Source organism: Hemiscyllium ocellatum, chromosome 26 (assembly GCF_020745735.1).
Source record: "Hemiscyllium ocellatum isolate sHemOce1 chromosome 26, sHemOce1.pat.X.cur, whole genome shotgun sequence".
Lineage (NCBI taxonomy): Eukaryota > Metazoa > Chordata > Chondrichthyes > Orectolobiformes > Hemiscylliidae > Hemiscyllium > Hemiscyllium ocellatum.
The window spans coordinates 20,369,177-20,391,444 of record NC_083426.1 but is presented as its reverse complement, the minus strand read 5'-3'; the positions used below and the strand labels follow the sequence as shown (position 1 = coordinate 20,391,444).

The following is a 22,268-nucleotide window of genomic DNA, read 5'->3' as shown; positions in this document are numbered from 1 at the left end:
TTGTTTGGACTAAAAATGGAAAAAGTACTATTCTCAAAACCAGCACAAAAGTTATTGAACTGCATATGTGGTGTTCACACTGCTACTTTGTTCAAATAATGGGAAATTATATTTCTAGACACAATAGTGTTTGGCTGGCAACAAGTAGCTGATTGATCACAACTGTAAAAATCATTTATAGAAGCTAATGGTAATCAGCCTAAAAGCAACCTGGGGGTTAGATTCTTGACTGGTAGAGCCATGTATTCATGTAGTTAAATTCTAAAGATAAAAAAACAGCTATTATTTTGTAATGTGAATTACTGTTTATTAAATACAGAAACCTAGTCAATGTTTTTTTATGAACCCAATTCCAGACAGATAAATCAGGTTCTTTGTGATTTGATTAAATTGTTGAGTTTTGTGACAATCCTAGGAATAGTGCAGCTTGTAAATCAGCGCTTTCCCAAATTATAAATGCATTGTTACTCATTTATTAATAAAAGTTCAATCAGTTGTTAAAACAAAAGCAAATCAAACAAACTGAAAAGCCAAGATTTTTTTTCAAAGCATGTGGTGTGCATAAAGCAAAGGACATTGTAGATTGTGCCATTAAGTTATTGCCAAGGTCCTAGAGTGATCACCTGCTATTTTAAAAACAAGTTTTTTTTGCTTAGAGTAGAGTTACACTTCGTAGTGTACTGCGTGTTCTTGGAGATCACCTTCATTGTTGGACTTCGATTTCTAATACTCACAATTAAATGAGTTGTTAAAAAAATTCTTTAGTTGATAATTGGCCTGAAACAGTTGAGCCTAATTAAGTATTTTATGCATAAAATACTGACCCCAACTTCCAAATCTGTCTGTCAGAATTATAGGCCATCTTGAAGATTAACTTTAAATCATAACAGTCATAATTGTTGTTCCAACAATTCAGAGACCTCGTCACTTGTCTTTTAAAACTAATAAGACACCACTTAAAGGGAACAGGTAAGTGTATTCAATTTCCAAATGGTGTTCAATAAGGTACCATTCAACTGGTTAACTCATAAGCTAAAGACTCATGGAGGAATTGTAGATAATATTAACAACATACAGATTGGTTAACAGAAAGCAGCAATACTAAGGATAAGTAGCCTACATTTTCAATATGACAGGCTATAAAAGGGGTCAAAAATCAGGTTTTCCAGGATTTCTCAGCAGCTTTAATTCAAAAGAGGAAGTCCTTTAACTTCATTGAAGAGGCTGAGGAATCTGGGCATCCAGTATTCCATGAGATACCCTGCAGTGAAGGGTTCAGTGGATTCAGCCACAAGGACTCAGTTTATACATTTGACTCAGCAGATAAAGCTAAAAACTTTGTACACACTTTAAAACAGACTGGTCTGAAGAATACAGTTAATGTTTGTTCTCTTTTCCTTCTTTCCCTATGTTTTCCTTTTTTAAAATTCCTTTCTTTCTCCCTAATTCTTTTTGGAGGGAAAAAAACTTGGAATAAGTTGGTTCCTTTTATAAAAGGACTGGATTTTCCAATGGGAAATTTTGTGGATGTTCTTTGTTGTCTCCCCTTTTTGTTTGTTCTGTTTCTTTTTTAGTCACAAATAGGGGTGACATGAAGGCAGAGATAGGTGGAATGATCACCCTGACTTTCTTTTTTAAATTAAGGATCATCTCCCTGGCTTTTTTTCTGGCCTAAGGCTGGGGCACAGTCCGGGTTTGAAGGAGGTGCGTGTGCGGGTGCAGAAGAAGAGATGGGTAGGACCAGTGCCCCCTGTGGGCAGGGGGAAAAGTCTTCCATTCAAGGAATTACAGTTTTTGTTTTGTTTTTTGGGAATAATAGTTATGAGAAAGTAGTTTTTGTATTTATAGTTCTTCAACTGAGTTGGTATTTACTTGTGCTTGACAATTTGTAATCTGGGTTATCCCTCCCAGGGATTCAAGAGTCTCTGAAAGGGGATATGGCTAAGTGTCTTATTAAATGGTGCACCTGGAACACTGAGGGAAGTCATTCGCTTATTAAAGGAAAAAAAGTGCTTTCTAGCCTTAAGAGGGAAAGGGATGATATCATTTGTTGCGAGAAATCCATCTTGATGATGGGGAACACCTGAAATTGCAACAGGGGGGTTAAAACCAGGCATTCTTTTTATCCTTTACCACTAAAATAGGGAGTGGCGGTACTTATCCAGGAAATATCTTCCGTTCACATTATTAGAGCAGGTGAAAGATCAGCAGGGACAATTCGAGATACTTAAAGCCCTGATGCATGGAGAGGAATATGGCATTTTAAATGTCTACTGTCCTCCAGCACATTCCTCCCCCCCCCCCCCACCCAAGTTTTTGATTAGTGCTTTCTCTAAGCTGAGTTCTTTTGGAACACAGCACATTATGATGGCGGGGGTGGGGTTTGTAAAATTGGGAATATAGCCATCTCTGATCACACGCCGGTATATTTGGAGGTTAAGGCCAAGAGCGAAGGGCTAGGTTTGCAGTACTGGTGTTTGGACCTTTTCCTCCTAAAGGAGTCCAAAATTTGTGAAATATTTTTGAAGGAGTTTCAGGAATTCTTGACTATCGACTCAGGTACGGCTAGTAGTCAGTCTATGCTATGGAAGACTGACAAGGCCTTTGTGAGGGGATTAGCCATTTCCTATTCGTCTAGCCGGAAACGACAAAAGGAGGAACAGCAACATCTACTTGAGATGCAGTTGAAAGCTGCCAAGGTGACAAATTTTGCATGGCCTTCAGTGACTAAGCTACAGCAGATCAGCCCTCCAGGCTGCCTTGAATTCAATACTGACACAAAACACAAACTTGCTTTTGCTAGACAAAGGCTGTTCGAATATGGGGATAGGCCAGGGAGGTATTTGGCGTACCTGACTAGGAAAAAGCGTGCTCCCTAATCCATACTGCAATCAGAGACAGCGCCAGGGTCCTTACATATGATGCTAAAACGATGGAGGCTTTTTGGAGCTTTTATTCTAAATTGTATCATCTGAAGGTTGAGAGGACAAGAGGGCTAAAATGGAGGCTTTTTAAGAACCTGGACCTCCCAGGGGAACCTTGGAACAGGCCTCTCTCCTTAATGCTCTCTTGACAGTTCAGGAAATACAGGAGGCAGCTAGGCAACTTCAGAGTGGGAAAGCACCGGGCCCAGATGGTCTCCCAGGTGAGTTAAGAGATTATAGGGATTCTGTCAGGGCAGATATTGGAGGTGTACAATCACTCCTATATTCATGAATGAATGTTCATTAAGAACAGAGGTGGTGGTAAAAGAGGGGGAGGTATGGCATTGTTGATCAGGGACAATATTACAGTTGTAGAAAGGATGTTTGGGGACTCGTTAACTGAGGTAGTATGGGCTGAGGTTAGAAACAGGAAAGGAGAAGTCACCATGCTGGGAGTTTTCTATAGGCCTCCAAATAGTCCCAGAAATATAGAGGAAAGGATAGCAAAGATGGTTCTCGATAGGAGCGAGAGGCAGGATAGTTATCGGGGGGACTTCAACTATCCAAATGTTGACTGGGATTACTACAGTAGGAGTACTATAGATGGGTCAGTTTTTGTCCAGTGTGCGCAGAAGGGCTTCCTGACAGTATGTAGACAGGCCAACAAGAGACAAAGCCTCTTTAGATTTAGTACTGGGTAACAAGCCTGGCCAGGTGTTAGATTTGGAGGTAGGTGAGCACTTTGGAGACAGCGATCACAATTCTGTCAGGTTTACTTTAGTGATGGAAAGGGATAGGTGTACTCCACCGAGCAAGAGTTACAGCTGGGTGGGAAGTTCCGATGCAATTAGGAAAGATTTAGGAAGCGTGGAATGGGAAAGGTAATTACAGGGGATGAGCACTTTTAAAAATGTGGAGCTTATTCAAGGAAAAGCTCCTGTGTGTCCTAGATAAGTATGTACCTGTCAGGCAGGAAGATACAGAACGCATGAGTCGTGATTTACTAAAGGACGTGGAATCGCTGGTCAAGAAAAAGACTTATGCTAAGACAAAATGTGAAAACTCAGTTAGGGTGCTTGAGGGTTACAAGTAAGTCAGGAAAGACGTAAAAAAAGAGCTCAGAAGAGCCAGGAGGAGACACGAGAAGTTGTTGGCAGGTAGGATCAGGGTTAACCCCAAAGCTTTCCATAGGTATGTCAGGAATAAAAAAAGAACAAGAGTTAAATTAGGGCCAATCAAGGATAGTGGGAAGTTGTGTGTGGAGTCAGAGGAAATAGGGGATGCATTAAAGATATTTTTCAACGTGTTCACTATAGAAAATGAAAAAGTGCTGGTGAGGAAGATAGAGATACTTGCATCTAGACTAGAAGAGATTGAGGTTCACAAGGAAGAGGTATCAGAAATACTGCAGTGTGAGAAAATAGACAAGCCCCCTGGGCCGGATGGGATCTATCCTAGGATCCTCTGGGAAGCAAGGGAAGAGATTGCCGAGCCTTTGGCATTGATCTTCAAATCATCATTGTCTACAGAAATAGTGCCTGAGGACTGGAGGATAGCAAACATTGTTCCCTTGTTCAAAAAAAGGGTGGTGTAGACAACCCTGGTAATTACAACCAGTGGGTCTCACTTCAGTTGTTGGAAAAGGTTAAGAGATAGGATTATAACCATCTGGAAAAGAATAATCTGATCAGGGACAGTCAGCACGGTTTTGTGAAGGGTAGATCATGCCTAACAAATCTTCTTGACTTTTTTGACAAAGTGACCAAACAGATAGATGAGAGTAAACCAGTTGATGTGGTGTATATGGTTTGGATCAGTAATTGGCTTGCTGAAAGAAAACAGAGGGTTGTAGTTGATGGAACATGTTCATCTTGGTGTCCCGTTACTAGCGGTGTACCGCAAGGGTCAGTGTTGGGTCCACTGTCATTTTTATAAATGACCTGGATGATGGCTTAGAAGGGTGAGTTAGTAAATTTGCAGACAACACTAAGGTCGTTGGAGTTGTGGATAGTGATGAAGGATGTAGTAGGTTGCAGAGAGACAGATGGGATGCAGAGCTGGGCTGAGGGGTGACAAATGTAGTTTAATGTGGACAGGTGAGAGATGATGCATTCCGATTACTCCATCCAAAGTGTAAGTACTGGGCTAATGGTAAGATTCTTGGGAGTGCAGTGAGCAGAGAGATCTAGGTGTCCATGTAAACAGATCCCCGAAAGTTGCCACCCAAATAGGCAGGGTTGTTAAGGCAGCATAGAGTGTTTTGGCCTTCATCAAGAGGGATTGAGTTCTGGAACCAGGTGGTTATGCTGCTGCTATGCAGAGCTCTGGTATGGCACACTTGGAGTATTGTGTACAGTTCCGCTCACCATATTATGAGGAGGATGTGGAAGCTTTGAAAAGGGTGCAGAGGAGATTTACTAGGATGTTGCCTGGGATGGAAGGAATGTCTTACGTGGAAAGGCTGAGGGCCTCGAGGCTGTTCTCATTAGAAAGATGGTTGAGAAGTGACTTAATAGAGACATACAAGATAATCAGAGGGTTAGATAGGGTGGACAGGGAGAGCTTTTTCCAAGTATGGGAACAGCAAACACGAGGGGACACAACTTTAAAGTGAGGGAGATAGGTATAAGACAGATGTCAGAGGTAGTTTCTTTACTCAGTAGTAAGGGTATGGAATGCTTTGCCTGCAACGGTAGAAGATTTGCCAACTTTAAGTGCATTTAAGTCATCACTGGACAGGCATTTGGATGTAGATGGAGTAGCATAGGTGGGATAGGCTTCAGATTAGAATGACAGGGCGACGCAACATCGAGGGCTGAAGGGCCTGTACTGTGCTGTAATGTTCTATATCTACCACCATCTTTGACTGAAGTTAGTATTTCCTTGATTCTTAAAGGGAAGGTTCCTGAGGATTGTGCCCATCTCTATTAAATTCAGATTTCAAGATTCTGTCCAACATCCTGGCACCGAGATTGGAAAAGGTGTTGACCGATATTGTTTAAGAGGACCAGACAGGCTTTGTAAGGGGCTGGAGATCCTCTAATATTAGAAGGTTGCTGAATATGGTCCAAGTTTGTCAGCAACGATCAATTCAGGGGTTGTTGATTTCCTTCGATACAGAGAAAGCATTTGACTGGGTGGAATGGCCTTGTCTTTATGTCTTAGAACAGTTCAGGTTGGGTGGGGTCTTTGCTAGGTGGGTGGAGGTTTTATATCGTCACCCTCTGGCAGCAATCACCAACGGGGTGAGCTCTGGGAATTTTATGATTGGTAGGGGTAGTCAGCAAGGCTGCCCCCTCTCACCATTGTTGTTTACATTGACGATATGGCCTCTGCCAGTGGCTCTTCGTCAGAACATTCACATAATTGGTCCGAAAGTGAGATGGAGGGTACCGAAGATTACACTGCATTCGGATGATGTCCTTCTGTTTTTAAAATCAAACCGGAGGACCTCTGTACCCCATTTGATACAATGTATCAATTCATTTGGGGCTATTTCAGGATATAAGATTAACTTTGCAAAATTGGAGGCTATGCCTTTGGAGAACCTTAACGTGCCAGAAGTTGAAGGTGACTAAGTTCCTTTTTAAGCAGTCACAGGCAAAGTTCCCATACTTAAGCATTTTTATTACCCCCAAATTTGATCTGTTATTTTGTATGAACTTTGCTCACTCGTTCGACAATTAGGCGAGATCTCCAGAGATCTTGCAATTTCATGGCTGGGCCGAATCTCTCTCAAGATGAATGTTCTTCATTTGCTCCCTATAAATGTTTCCCAGGTCAACGCTGCAGAAGCTTATGGGATGGTTTGGTTCCTTTGTCTGGCATCATGGACAGCCCCTCAAATTTACTAAGTTGCAGTTGTCTCAAGGAGGGGGAGGAATATATTTCCCAGACATCAGGAGGTACCAATTGAGTTCCCATCTGTCCTTTGTCTGCAATTGGGTAGGTAACGATCCAAACATGCTGCCTGAACTGCTGTGCTCTTCCAGCACCACTAATCCAGAATCTGGTTTCTAGCATCTGCAGTCAGTGTTTTTACCTTAAGGCCTGCCAGGCAAACTACCCTCTTATTAGCCTGTTGTTCACAGATCAGAGGAGGACAGTCATGGACCACTGTTGGAACCCTATTGTCATTAGTACAGTCAAGGCCTGGAGGGTGATGCAGAGTGAGGGTTGCTTATCCAAGACTTCGCCACTTACGCTTATAGTTGGCATGCCAGGGTTCTGAACAGGGTTGATGAACCTAGGGTTCAAACTATGGGCAGAGGGAAGTTTCTAGTTTGGGAGACTAGTTTGAGGGAGAGGTTGAGGTTATGATGTCTTTTGAGCAACTGAGCAGCAAATACGGGTTGCCCGGCAGAGATCTTTTCTGTTTCTTTCTGGTTAGGGATTTCACCCAGAAGATTATGCTTCTTGCTAAGCCCTGTAAGTCCAATACAGAGGTTGTTGCTACGTTCCACTAGTACCTACATATCCTGCCACCCAGCAGGCAATTAACTAGTTAAGGGATCTGGGAGCAAGAGCTAGGAGGGGGAGATCTCCTCTAAAAACAAGAACGAACATATGGGAGAATGCTAGAAAGATCTCAATCTGTGACATAACATGCGCTTTGCAATTAAAAGTTCTGCACAGGGCACATCTGGCACTACACCGTCTGGCGAAGTTTAAAAAAATGGGGGCATCTTCAGTGTGCCCCAAATGTAAAATAACTGTAGATACTCTGATCCATTGCTTCTGGACATGCCACAGGTTCAGTGTTTATTGGAGCGTCGTGGCAGGAGAGATAGGGAGGGTATTGAGGACTGAAGTTAAAGTAAACTAGATCTCTCTCCTCTTAGGCCTACCGAATTTACTATCTTTAGACGGGCATGGGAAGAAGCTAATACTTTTGCATACTGTGCACGGAAGAATATTCTGATAAACTGGGTGTCTGAAAACCCGCCGGGCTTGCTGGGATGGCAGAAATTAATTATGGAGCACATTCCCTTGGACATTTTCACAAACATCGTGCACCTCACAGACCATTTTTAAGACATGGCAGCCCTACTCGAGTTATTTGGATATAGATTTGTCAGTTATCTTAACTAGGGCATTTGTTTAATACAGGTATTTTAATAAAATTGTAAAAAAAGTTTGTAAAAGTTAAAACTATTTGCTAATACATTCCTTTATTTGTAAATATACGCGAAAAACTGAACAGGATTATCTACTACTGTAGCTGCAAAAGTGAGTTAAAACTGCAAGTCCTGCAGAGTCACTCACTTCCTTATTCACCAAAGCTTGTCCATCTACAAGTCAGGAGTTTGATTCTACTTAACTGAACAATATAGTTCTAAAAAAGGAACTCTACTAAAAAGGGCAACGTAGCCTAATTGATCTGTCAACTTAGACATTCCAATTTCCACTGATGGACATGTACCACATTCAATATGCACATCACATGACATGCAACAGCACCTTAGAAGCACGCACACAATCACACCACATTGTAGGACAAGGGAGCAGATGCAGAACACCACCACCTGCAGGTTACCTTGCAAAGCGCACCATCCTGACAGTGAAGCAGCTGCAGATTAAACTGCAGCAGTTCAAGTAAGTTGTTCACCGTCACCGCCAGTTAACATTGACCAACAAATGCTCAGCTTGCCACTAAGCCTTGCATCACTCAAAAGAATGAATTAATTCAATGACCTCAAAGAAAAGGCCCAAAGTAACATATCCAACTGTGCAGGTGTAATAAGTAGTTAGATAGAAAAGTAGATTTGTGAAGGGGCTGCAAAACAGTTATAAACCAGTAATGAGCAAGCTAGGCAGCAGGTGGAGTACATGGGGGTAAATGAGATGTTGATCACTTACAAATAAAAGCAAATTTACTTTTTAAGAGACATGAAACTTGTAACAGAGTACCCATGCCCTCTTCAAAACAAAAGATTTAGAAAGAACACATTGTTACTAAAGTATTTATAACAAGCTATTAAGACGACAAATAGTATGTTGGCTGTCATTACAAAACAGATTTTAAATTGTGAGAACATCTTGCTAGAATTGTAGAGGGCTTGGGTGAGACTCCACCAGAAATTCAGATACATCAATCAATCAATCTCTTTTAAAAGAAAGCATATATAGTCAAGGAGAACTGCTCAGAATGAGAACAATGTCACCCAGGCAAAGAGAGGTGCTAGTGTAGACATGGGTTGAAGCAGTTTTCCAAGGGAGTGGAGCAGACTGTTCTGGTAAGAGTTGGAATGCAGAGAAGTTAGTTGCTCGTGGTGAAGAGAGATGTTTAAGGCCAACTAATTGAAACTGTTAAAGTGATGGAGGGCATGTAAGCACGACAGAGAATCATAATAGGAAGAATTCAGACAGTGAGACAGTAACAACAGACTGAAATAAAAGCTGTCTTTCAGCAGTCTTATTTCATAATTCCTAGAGAGGAGACAGGAGCTGGCTGTTTACTGTTGGAGCAAGAAGGACAGGCTGTGGAAACTTAGAATCAAACCCTTCATGGTTGGGTGGTCTAAAATACAAGACAAGTTGAAATAATAGTTTAGGAAGATGGCATAAAGCTACATTGGGAACGGGCAAAGCGTACAGGACTAGGACAATTGCTCATATGAAAAACAGAAGTTAGTTTGGTTGGACTAAACTGCCGTATCTCGAGCAGGGTTGTAGGTATCAAGTTAATACAATGCACTCACCAACTGTTGTAGTAGCAGGTACTGTAGAGGGAATGAGAGGAAGAAAAAAAAATGTCAGGTGGGCAATGTTGCCATAAAATAGCATTTAAATACACTGAATTCTGTTTAATACACTTGAGGTAGAAGCTGCAGTTCCTACACAAATGGATTTTTTAAAAAAAATGAAGTAGTACTGCCATAAAACTAAACGTGCGTAAAGGATGCAGTGTGGATTATGACACAGTTGATCAACTGAATCCATAACCAAATTAGCACCTTATTTTAAAAGAAACATTCTTAGGTAATCTCCATTAATGGATTAAAAAATGAGGTCTGCAGATGCTGGAGATCACAGCTGAAAATGTGTTGCTGGTTAAAGCACAGCAGGTCAGGCAGCATCTCAGGAATAGGCCTGAGATGCTGCCTGACCTGCTGTGCTTTAACCAGCAACACATTTTCATCCATTAATGGATTCACAGATTCCAGTATCCACATCTAATTTGATGCAAGAATAGGCCATTTTTGATGGTAGGTCTGAAACAATTATTATTAAAATCGGATGAAACACTTTGTACATATAAACACGCTTGGATTTCCAGTTAATGACCTTTCAGAAATGGCAAAAAATTAGAAGTGTTTAATCAAGCTGGGTGAGGACTCAAAAAACAGAAGGGTGTGCTTGGGTTGAAGATGGCAAATATTAGCAGTACAGCTGAAGGAGGCTGCATTGGGTTGAGTAGAAAAACAAATGTCACAAGCAGCAAATGGTAAAAGATGAACAGCTGCCACTTGCAAGCAAACAACATTGGAAAAGCTAATCGGAAACCAAATCTTGCAGAGCAGAGGAGATTGCAGGCTGAAGTCAGTGAAATTATAAAAAGTATTTTAATCAAAAGTGTACTTTGGAGCTCACAAAGTACTTCACTCAACACTGGAAGAACAAGACAAGTCAGCATGAGAACAAGGTAGAAACTCAAATAGTCACCAGATTTGAAATGTTAACTCTTTCTCTCCACAAATGTGCCAGACCCGCTGAACTACATCAGCAATTTGTGCTTTTGTTTCAGATTTCCAGCAGTTCTTTATTTTACCAGAGAAAATTAAGCAAGAGGCAGAGGATTGGGTTGTGCCTTGTCAATTACATGAAGGTCCTCCACAAAAAAGTAGTCCCTTCACCTGCTTTTGGTTCCCCACTACACAGCAAACAGGATTCTGAGCTGTGAATGGCAAGATATAAATCAGCTGCAGCTTGACCTGCAGTGTCTGAAGCCTTAAAATGGTAAGGAGAGAAGAGGTACAAGACCACAGAAAGGTGAAAAATTCAGACAATGATTGAAGTGCAGACCAGTGTGCCAGAAAATTAAGTCCATTTAGAATTCTCAAAGAGGAAGGTGATTGGGGAGCAATGCTTTTAATGGTGGCATTTTGTTGGTGGTTAGTACATGGCAGAGTGTAATCTGTTGAATATAGGGGCTACAAGAGGAGAGGGGACAGTGGAACGATTTGGGGAATCTCTGCCTGAGGCAAAAGGAATACAACAAAACATTACTAAAAGATAGAGATAGAGCATTAACAGAAGACATTGCTCAGGGCAGGAAGCAGGGATGCCCACATTTCAAATAGAAATCAAAACGTTCAAATGCTGATTCCATCTGATCCTGTGGTGGTGGGTATGATTGCTGAGCAAGGAAGTTGATTTGTAGACATATTGTCCTTAATTCAAATCTTCAGTGCTTTGCAGCCTCCTGTGAAGCGCTGCAATACTGTTTCTTCTAGAATTCGTTTGGTTCTGTTCTTGCTGCTTCTGGTTGTTCGCTGTAGTGGCTGGTATATTGGATCCAGGTCTGTTTGTGGATGATAGTTTGGAAGAGTGCAATTCCTCTAGAAATTCTCTGGCTGTCCTGTGTTTAGTTTGTCCTCTGATCGTTGTGTTGTTCCAGGTGATTTAGTGATCCTGGTCATTTGTGTATAGCTACTAGGGACAGCTGATCGTGGCGTTTTGTGGCTAGTTAATGCACGTGGGTTGCTCTTTGTCAACTGTTTGACCTATATAGGGTTTCTTGCAGTCTTTGCATGGAACTTTGTAAATTATGTTTGTCTTGCACATGGCATAGATTCTTTTGTTCTGGTGAGTTGTTGTCTAAGCGTGGCTGTTGGTTTATGGGATGTCAGGGATCAGAGTAGTCGGAGAGGTCTGGCTGTCAGTTCCAAGATTTTTTTTTAAAACAAGGTAGAGTGGTTAGTGTGTTGGGGCATGGCATGTCCTCACTGCATTGTCAGTTAGACATCTGAGAATGAGGTTGCAGAGATATCCACTCTTGATGAAGCCTCTGTACAGGTGTTATCCTCCTTTTTGCAGAACATGTGTTGCAGTTGTGTTTTAGCCCTTTTGAAAAAAAAGGGGTCCTAATGCAGCATCTAAGAGGCATAGCACTCCTCTACAAACTCCACAAACACAAACAGAACCAAATACAGAGGAACCTCAATTATCCGAATACCAGTTATCTGAAAATTGGATTATCCAAAGGAGATAGAGGTCCCGACAAGCATTATACCAAATATGTGTGTCCAACACGGATCACGTATTTTGTTTATAATGATTAAAAGTGCTGCCTAGAACAGTCCTGGACTGATGGGAGCACAGGCACCGTCTCTAAATAACAGACCTCCCACCCTATGTCTCTTCCCCCACTTTCCCTGGAGTTCTACATAGGTGTGTAACCTAAACCCCCCCCCACTCCCCCAGATAACCTCTCCAACATTGTCCTTCAGAAGAAAGGTGGAACCTGTCAAAAAGTAGTAAAATGTATGCAAGCACTATATGGGGGGAGCGAGGGGGAGCTGGATGGGGGCTCGCGCGTGCCGCGATGCTGCAGATGTTTACAGAAAACCCAAGCCCCAGAGGAAAAGGCATTTAATTAAATTAACCGAATAACCAATTATCCAAACGAATACATGGGTCCATCTCATTCGGATAATAGAGGATCCTCTAAGATTCAAGATAGTACTACAACGCTTCACAGAAGGCTGTAAAGCACTTAAAAAAAGTATCACCTAGACAAGTGACAACATCTGCAAATCAACTTCCCAGCTTGGCAAACATACCCACAACCAATGCAACCGGCACCCGAGCTACAAATCTTTATACAAACCTTGTCCATCTGATCCTGTCTAGGACTGGGCTGGGGCCCGCTAGCCTTTTCATAAATTAACTATTTACTCAAAACAGATCAAGGGTGTGAACAGTTGGTTATTTTTAAGTCAGCAAAATGATTAGGGAGAGTGGAAGAGGGACTCCACACAAAATAAATGCTGATAGCTTGCACAGTAACTGGTGGTACTTGGGGAAGCAACTTGGTAACTCTATTCTGCTGGGCTATAGCAGCTCAGCACTGGAGCATGTCAACTCAGTAAAGGTGAAAGAAACTGGTCTGCTAGAAAGCAAATAGTTCAGCAAGGATAAGTCCATAAGTAGCAGTACCTCAAAAGATGAGCTAGCTATTTGGCAAAAAGCTGAAATTGCGCCAGATTTTCAATGCTAACAGGCAGTCTTAAGAATCCTGTGGGTTCACTAGGAGGAAAGGATTAAACCACCAGGACACGAGTAGTCAGAGTCATAGAAATGTACAGCATGGAAGCAGACCCTTCGGTCCAACTCGTCCATGCCGGCCAGATATCCCAACCCAATCTAGTCTCACCTGCCAGCACCCGGCCCATATCCCTCCAAACCCCTTCTATTCATATACCCATCCAAATGCCTCTTAAATGTTGCAATTGTACCAGCCTCCACCATTTCCTCTGGCAACTCATTCCATAAACACACCACCCTCTGCATGAAAAAATTGCCCCTTAGGTCTCTTATCTTTTTCCCCTCTCACCCTAAACCTATGCCCTCTAGTTCTGGACTCCCCCACCCCAGAGAAAAGACTGTCTATTTATCCTATCCACACCCCTCAATTTTATAAACCCTCACCACCAACACTCCAGGGAAAACAGCCCTAATCTATTCAACCTCTCCCTATAAGTAAAATCCTCCAACCCTAGCAATATCCTTGTAAATCTTTTCTGAACCCTTTCAAGTTTCAGAGCATCTTTCTAAAGGAAGGAAAATCAGAACTGCATGCAATATTCCAACAGTGTCCTAACCCACTGAGGTAGAGTTGGAATGATTGGGGAAGTTAAGAGGAGAGATTTTCAAAAATGGATATTTGGTGGTGGTAAAGTTTAAATGAGATTTGATCACCCACAGAATTAATGTCTGGGTGGGTCGTGAGAAATTCAGTTGATTTATAAAGTTGACGTAAAGTTGATTTTAGTGGTCAACATAGAACAGTACAGTACAGCACAGGCACAGACCCTTTGACCCTCAATGTTGTGCCAGCCTCTTATCCTATTCCAAGAGGAAACTAACCTACATACCCTTCATGTGCTAATCCAAGAGATGCTTAAAAATGTCCCTAATGTATCAGGCTCCACACAGTGGTGAGTGCGTGGAATGCACTGCCAGCAGTGATGGTAAAGAACCTAACTCCGACATTGGAGGAAGGTTTATGGGCAATTACCCCTAAAGTTATGCCCCCCTCATAAGGCATTTCTGCCTCGGAAAAGGTCTGACTATCCACTGCCTCTCACCATCTTGTACACCTGTTGCAAGCACAAGCTGTTCAGCAGGAATTCCGGATGAAAAGCTTATGCCCAAAATAGTAGATTCTCCTGCTCCTCAGGTACTGCCTGACCAACTGTGCTTTTCTAGCATCACATCCTTTAACTCTGATCTCCAGCATCTTCAGTCCTCACTTTCTCCCATTTTGTACACATCAAGTCACCGCTCATTGTTCTTTGCTCCAATGAGAAAAGCCCTAGTTCCCTCAACCTTTCATAAGGAATGTCCTCCTCTGCACCTTCTCCAAAGCCGACACATCTTTCCTATAATGAGGTGACCAGAACTGAACATTATTCCAAGTATTATCTAACCAGGGCTCTACAGGGCTGCAGGATAACCTCAGCTCTAACTCAATCTCGTTACTAATGAAAGCCAACACACCAAACGCCTTCTTAACAAGGCTATCAACTTGAGTGGCAACTTTGAGGGATCTATAATGCGGATCCCAAGATCCTGCTACTCCTCCACACTGTCAAGAACCCTGCAGACTGCATTCAAAGTGAACAATTTCACTTTTCCAGGTTGAACCCCATCTGCCACTTATCAGCCCAGTTCTCCATCCTGTTCATGCCCTCCACACTATCCACAACTCCACCAACCTTCGTGTGATTCACAGACTTACTAACCCACCCTTCAACTTCTCCATCCAAGTCATTTATGAAAATCACAGAGCAGAGGACCCAGAACCAATCTCCATTACTGGTTCCAGGCTAAATAAATACTTTCCATCTACCACCACCTGTCTTTTATGGACTAGCCAATTCTGTATCCAGACAGCCAGATTTCCCTGCATCACATGCCTCATTTTCTTAAGGAGCCTACCATGAGTAACCTTTAATCAAACACCTTGCTAAAATCCATGTACATCACATCCACTGCTCTACCTTCAAAATGTGCTTTGACACGGCCTCAAAGAATTCAATAAGGTTTTAGGCATAACCTGCCACTCACAAAGTCATGCTAACTCTGGTTCTCCCCAAGTAATCATAAATCCTGTCTCAGAATCCTCTCCAATACTTTGCCCACGACTGGCAAAAGACTGACTAGTCTGTAGTTCCCAGGATTATCCCCGATTTCCTTTCTTGAACAAGAACAACATTTGCCACCCTGCAAACATCTAGCACCACTCCAGTGGACAGCGAGGATGCAAATATAGTCAAAGGCACAGCATTCTTTTCCCTTGGTTCCTGTAGTATCTAGGTCTTATATCCCATTTGGCCCAGGATATTTATCTATGCTTAGATTTTTCAAAAAAAAACTTTCAGCACAGGTCAGGTGAATCGGCCATGCTAAATTGCCCGTGTTAGGTAAAGGGGTAAGTGTAGGGGAATGGATGGGTTGCACTTTGGCAGGTCGGTGTGGACTTGTTGGGCCGAAGGGCCTGTTTCCACACTAAGTAATCTAATCCTCCTGTTCTTCCATCAGTCTGTTTCATGCTGTCCTCAAAATGTCAAGATCCCTCAGTAATGAATACTGAAGCAAAATATTCATTTAAAAGAACCTGCCCTACTTCCTCCAACTCCAGGCACAAGTTCCCTTCAATATCCTTGAATGGCCCAACCCTCACTCTGGCCATCCTCTTGTTCCTCACTTAAAACAGTAGAATTTTGTGTCTTTATGCATTAAATACCTGAGATTTTAAACTTTGCCTGCTTTAAAAAAAGTTAGTTATTAGTCTCTAACCAGATTGCAACAGTGATTTTGTCCAGGATCATAACAGATATTGAAGGAGATTAAAATTTTAAGAGAAGCAAAGATAGAGCAGGAGGTATTTTTACTACAAAAAGTAGTAAATTGATTGGGTATTCAGTGTACTCAACAGACAACCTTCATTTCAGTTATAAAGAATTGGTTAGAAAAAGTTGGTTTTAGGCTAACTGGGAACATGGCAGTAGATACGATTGTATGAACAATGAAAACCAGTTTGGTTCAAACAAACTGCCTGTTTCTGTATATTATGTAACTGTCACTATATTAAACATGCACTCACCAATTGTTGTAGTGGGTTTAGGTTTAGGTTTAGGTTTAGATGTTGGTGCTGTATAGATAAAGAAAATTGAAAAGAGTCACATGGACAGCATTACCATGACCGCTTCTAAAAAGGACAGTTTAAATAAATTGTTCATTTCACACAAACTTCAGTTGTAGTTGTTCCAGTTTCTATACATTGTCCAAACAAAATGACAAGTGTTAACATTTAAAAAAAACTGCCATTCCCTCAAAAGAATGTTAAAAAAGGACACATTCTAGAATATTCCATGAAACTTATATACAGAGACTGTACCAATGAGTATCTATTAAAAAGTAGATTTTTTTGTTGAGTAGTTCAGCATCACACTCAGAACGTACTAGAAATGCCACGTAAATCACCAATTGTGGACAGACAGGTGCTAACTTCCCCATCTAATGCATGCACCAATTATGAGTAGTGAAAAAAGGTCTGAAAATTAGTGGATGTGGAGTTCTGAAAATCTATGATAAGGCATTATATATTAAACCACTTGTGATCTATTTTAAACAATTTGTTCTTGGCCCTTTCGATAGTTGACATTTCTTTTACATTCTATTGCTATCAAAGCTGAACAAATACACTTGCAAACAAAAGAAATTACTAACGTGACCTAACCAGCTCAAAAAATCCAATTTAGTGCAGTTATTGCATGCAACACAGGATGAAGTTCATAAAATCACAACAGAACGTGACCTGCCTGGATTGTATACAAGGAAAAAAAGAAACTGCAAAAGATTAAGGCAATACTTTGCAAGTGGTTTTTCACTGTGACCTCAATTTAACTCAAAGGTGGAGATAAAGCAAAGGCTGGTCTTGCAAGTGGTAATAGCCAAATCCCAGAAATTAATGCATTAAAGAATGAAAGTTAACTTGCAGATGCCAAAATCAACAAAGCACGATGACGTGTAATTATTATAGCTCACAGTTAATTGTATGCTCTGTAAAATAAGAGCGCAGGTACACTTTTCAAAGTAATCTGTAGATTGTTATTTTATGCACTCATGCAGGTTGTTTTCAGCCAAACCCTCTATACTATCCAGACAAAGAAGTGAAGCTCCACCAAGACACAGCCGTTTTCAGAAATAGTCTGTCCTACACATTCATTCCCTCCTTCTCCAACACCTTCTCCCTCATGCCCACTTCATCCTTCCTCTCCACCCACCTCACTGAACTTGCCGAGTCCAGGCTCACATCCTTTCATTCTCCAACCTCCAGCAAACCCAGGTCCTGGATTCATATATCCCCACTCCCCTCCCGTGACCCTACTTGCAGTTGCTGCTGGTGGAATTATACATCTAGAAAAAAAAGAGTCCCGAACTGTCAATCAAAGTACAGGCACCCTAAGAAAGTTCCTGGAGAATTAAAATGTAGATATTATTAGATGTGCAAATTTGACCATTTAAATAGCGACCTATAAATATATAACAATGAAGTCTTTTTAAACATTTCCACCAATACATTTTTAAACTTAGATTTCTCAATTATTCAACACTTGGTGCTAAAAAGTAAGTAATTATAATCAGTGTTGGCATAACTGGAGTGAGGGCAGATTTGAGCACTACACTAAGCATTTGTTACTCAGCGAAAGCTGGGACCAAAACAACTTTTTGAGCGGGAGTACCTATAATAGAGGGTAGAGGTTATTGGAAACTAGAACCAAAGTACCGATGCGCATCTGGATACATGAAGAATTAAACACAGTTAATAAAATCAATTATCTGTAAGTTGATGAATTAATGAAGCTGGAGTTTCCCTCCATTAATATTTGAAAAAATCAAAATGGAAAGAACAATGATTGAATGACTTTCCTCTGAACCCAAGGCACCTGATAAACAAGGTACCAGTCGCAAATCCCACTCCTCTTTTGCATCCCTCATCCACCCCAGCTCTTGCCTCATTGCTTCTTCTCATCCCTCTCCTCAAATGGTTCAAAGTAGGGAAGCAGCTACATCTGAATCACTTATTTCAGTGATTAATAAAAAAAACAAATTGTTCTGTTATGCCTTAGGTCACCAAGTAGCAAACAACTTCACAGCTTTTTTTGTAAAAAACAAAGCATGCTAATTGAAACAAGATCCACATTAAAATATATGGAGCTGGATTTTCTGTTCAATGGTGAAATATCCTCCCTGCTGACTATAAAGAAAGCCTTGCGATAAGATAATGGTCAATGAGAGTACAGCAACAGATTGTAGTGTTCAATGTGGTGCTGGAGTAATGTCATTGACTACTTTGACAGCCTATAACAATAAAAAGTATTTTCACAGATCCTCCTTTTAATATACAGGGAGAATGTTAAGAATTGAAACATATGTATGGAACAAAGGCAAGTGAAAATCTTCTAAAACTGAACAAGACCACTGCCAAGAACGTTTAAAAATCTAATCACCCTGGAAAAGAAAATAGTCATCAACAAAACAAAAACAAAAAACAAAAACATTCCGGCATACCTGAATGAATGTTAGAGATTTCAAATAACCAACATGGTGGAAGAGAAGTTGAAATCCCCACTCCTTTGTGATTGCTGGTTCTGGAGTCAGCACACACCACAGGCTGTGGCACAGCCCTGAACACAAGACCGCAACTTTAGGAATTTTCCACTAATCTGAGGAAGCCCAAAATCTCCACAGGGCACTGATTGCAAACAATTTACTGGCAAACCTCCTCCCATCCCCAAAATGTCCAACCCATGATTTCACAGTTCAATTCCGTTTTAATTCTGACAATAACAAACTATTTCCAGTTGAAGAGATGGTTACTCACGTAATCTACAAATAGGTGGCGATGGCACAAAGCTGTTATTCTCACTGCATTTAATGACACTCGCACCAATCATTTCAAAACCTTCATTGCAGCGGAAGACTATCTCGTCCTGATACTTGTACTTGCGTCCAAATCCTCTTTCAATGTAGCCATTTGCAGGTGTGTCAGGACGGTGACATTCAACAACTGGGAAAAGAACATTTAAAGCTTAACTATTGTGTTGTCCAAATTTCAAGGTCAAAAAAAGTTTTAAACTGTGCTCATTCTAAAGGCTACAAGAACCTCTTTACAACTGTGCAACATACCAAAAAATTTCTAATTCCAGTAAAATACAAACAGGTAGGGTTGAATCTTCTGTTTATTGGCTGAGCATGATTTGCCACATTGAGGGATTCTTGTTGAGATTTCAACCCTTATCCCACCAAATGCACTTTAACCACCCACCCCACTCCTAGATATTCCTCATTTCCAATTCCAGTCCCATTATAAAATTGACTAAAATTAGGCCATTCTGCCCATCAAGTCTGTTTTGCCATTTGATCATAGCTGCTCCGTTTCAACACCATTCTCCTACTTTCTCTCCATAACCCTTGATCCTGTTACTAATCAAGAACCGACCCAAACATCTTAAATCTTTCCTTGGGTGCTCAAAAACTGCTCATAGTATTCAAAACACCCCATTCCTGGATCAACTCTCCACTCACTGGACATCCACAAAGACCAGCATTCCTTCTCTGTGCACCTTTGAAAAGCTGACGTGCAACCAGGCAAGTGTTGGTATTCCCTGGTTGTCCCTCACCAGCAGTGTAATGGTACACCAGCCACAAAGCAACACTGCTCATTAGCAGACAATGGCAATTGACAGAAAATGGCTGACACTCCCTTGTACATCTGACACTATTCAACCATAATGCCATAGTTTACCATCTGTAGCTACATCAAATCTAAGCGGCACCAGCAATCTGCCTTCAATTCCCGCTGCAAAACTACATCTGGTCATTGTTCAGTAGAGGAACACAGAGGTAAGCAATTGGGTAGTTATAAACTGGAGCATTAAATATTCCCTTTTTGCTGGCTACAAGTAAAAAAAAAGACAGGCTGTATTCACCCCCACAACACAAACCAAATGTTGGCATCATGATTAATTTGAGTCTACAGTCTACAATGATTAATGGACTCAGCTATCATCTACTGGAGACGGATTTCAAATAGGTCTTGCTTGGTTTGGAGAGACCAATTCATTTGAGTTCTGTGATGGTCTAGAAGAATCTCATCATCCACAACATCTTCACCCTAGTGGGAAGTCTACTCTACTCAGCATTAACTTAATTCTCGATTCATTTCTGCTAATCCATTGGAGGGAAACAACAAATGCAGAGGAAATGTCTTAGTTTGTGCAGGTAGCCCTCCCTCATTTCCTATCAGGAAACCATGCATACTTTCTCCCCACCCCCACCAGCTTATCTCTCCACGCTTCAAGCTCTCTGCTCGTATTCCTGATGAAGGGCTTTAGCCCAAAACGTCGATTTCGCTGCTCCTTGGATGCTGCCTGAACTGCTGTGCTCTTCCAGCACCACTAATCCAGAATCTGGTTTCCAGCATCTGCAGTCATTGTTTTTACCACCATAATGAAAATCAACAGTTGACTGCAAAGCATAAGATACCAAGATATGAAGAATCAACTTTCCCAACTCCAGCTATAACATTTAATTAAAGCTGATTCTGATCTTGTACTTAGGTACCTCTGCAGTCAGGTGGTTCCTTGTCCCACGTGCCATCTACTTGGCAGGTGAGGGCTGCTGCGCCAATCAATGAGTAGTCATCATCACATGAATATTCTGCGACCATCCCATATGTCCACGAGTCACCAGGTGGTACCGGAGCTTTTCCATTTCTGATAGGTGCAAGATCACTACATGTGATGGCTAGAGAAAATGAAAATTATTGAATGATCGGAAGGGACTGTTCGATCACAACTTTTCTTTGATGAATTATAGTCACGCTCATTAATAACGTGTGAATGTACTACATTGTTCGGCAGTGTATTCAGTCATTTTCTTCATGGTCTCTACTATACATTTAATGATGGAATTCAGCAAGTCAGTTCTGCTGTGCGAATGTGAAGCCAGGTCCAGGGGCCCATTACGATGTCTGGAAAAATAATGCCTTCCTCAATTTTGTATCTGCAAAACCACTCATCGCAAAATCCCAATTACATATCTAAGGAAAGCAATATACTGCAAGGGAGGTAGTAAGAGAAAAAAAACAGTTTATCACCCACATTGTTTTCCCCCCCCCCCCCCCCCCCCAGGGTGTGCACATCATGAGAAAGTTCAGTTACAGTTACTGTCAGGAGGTGGTTATAGGTGAATATTCTTTTGAACTAGATAGGCCTACCCTTTCCTCATTCCTGATGAAGGGCTCTGGCCCGAAACGTCAAATTTCCTGTTCCTTGGATGCTGCCTAACCTGCTGTGCTTTAACCAGCAACACATTTTCAGCTCTGATCTCCAGCATCTGCAGACCTCACTTTTTACTCTTAGGTCAATATTAGTCCTCATTACCATTAGCAAACAAAATCTAGGATTTTCACCCAGTGATATATAAACAAGTCAATTAAGTACACAACTTTTTTGATGGATGATCATCCATCTGAAGTGTTAATATTTATTCCCACAGATGTGCTTTACTGTTTAGTACTACCAACAGTTTTGATTTTCTTAATGGGAGAAATTGCTACAGTAATTTTTTGACTTGGCTTCCTCAGTGTTAAGAGTTAAAATGTTGGTGATAGAATCATCTTGCCAATGACTGGGAATTGCAGATGCTGGAGATTGGAGTAGACACTGGTGCTGGAAGAGCATAGCAGGTTCAGGCAGCATCTGAGGAGCAGGAGAATAGATGTTTTGGGGATAAGCTTAACGTCAATTCCTGATAAAGGGCTCATGCCTGAAATGTCAATTTTCCTGCTCCTCGGATGGTGCCTGACCTGCTGCGGTTTTCCAACTATTTGTGGCATAATAACAATGTATCTCTTATTAATAAAGGTAATGAAGAATAGCTAGATAGGTCTAGCTAATCAGATTTCATTGTAAAAGCATTTTATTGTATTCACTAACAAAACAACATTATCTGGAAGACATTTTAACTAAATGCAGCTTCTGCTACCATCTCCAATTCTGTATACCGCCAGTCATGAAATAGATAATAATGAACCTCTGAGTGAGT

At 41.3% G+C, this 22,268-nt stretch overlaps 1 protein-coding gene across 5 annotated transcripts in view; it reads right to left on the bottom strand.

Moving 5' to 3' along the window:
- Nucleotides 1-22,268, bottom strand: part of LOC132828382 (membrane cofactor protein-like) — a 58,681-nt gene that overhangs the window by 18,750 nt on the left and 17,663 nt on the right. For 2 of the 5 annotated variants that reach the window (XM_060845436.1, XM_060845438.1), the window contains exons 5-8: nucleotides 20,784-20,966; nucleotides 19,042-19,227; nucleotides 16,258-16,305; nucleotides 9,626-9,646 (exon numbers count right to left, since the gene is read on the bottom strand). In XM_060845436.1, coding sequence (XP_060701419.1) covers nucleotides 9,626-9,646; nucleotides 16,258-16,305; nucleotides 19,042-19,227; nucleotides 20,784-20,966 — 438 coding nt within the window. The remainder of the gene's footprint in view (nucleotides 1-9,625; nucleotides 9,647-16,257; nucleotides 16,306-19,041; nucleotides 19,228-20,783; nucleotides 20,967-22,268) is intronic. The other 3 variants (XM_060845437.1, XM_060845439.1, XM_060845440.1) reach the window with 3 other exon arrangements.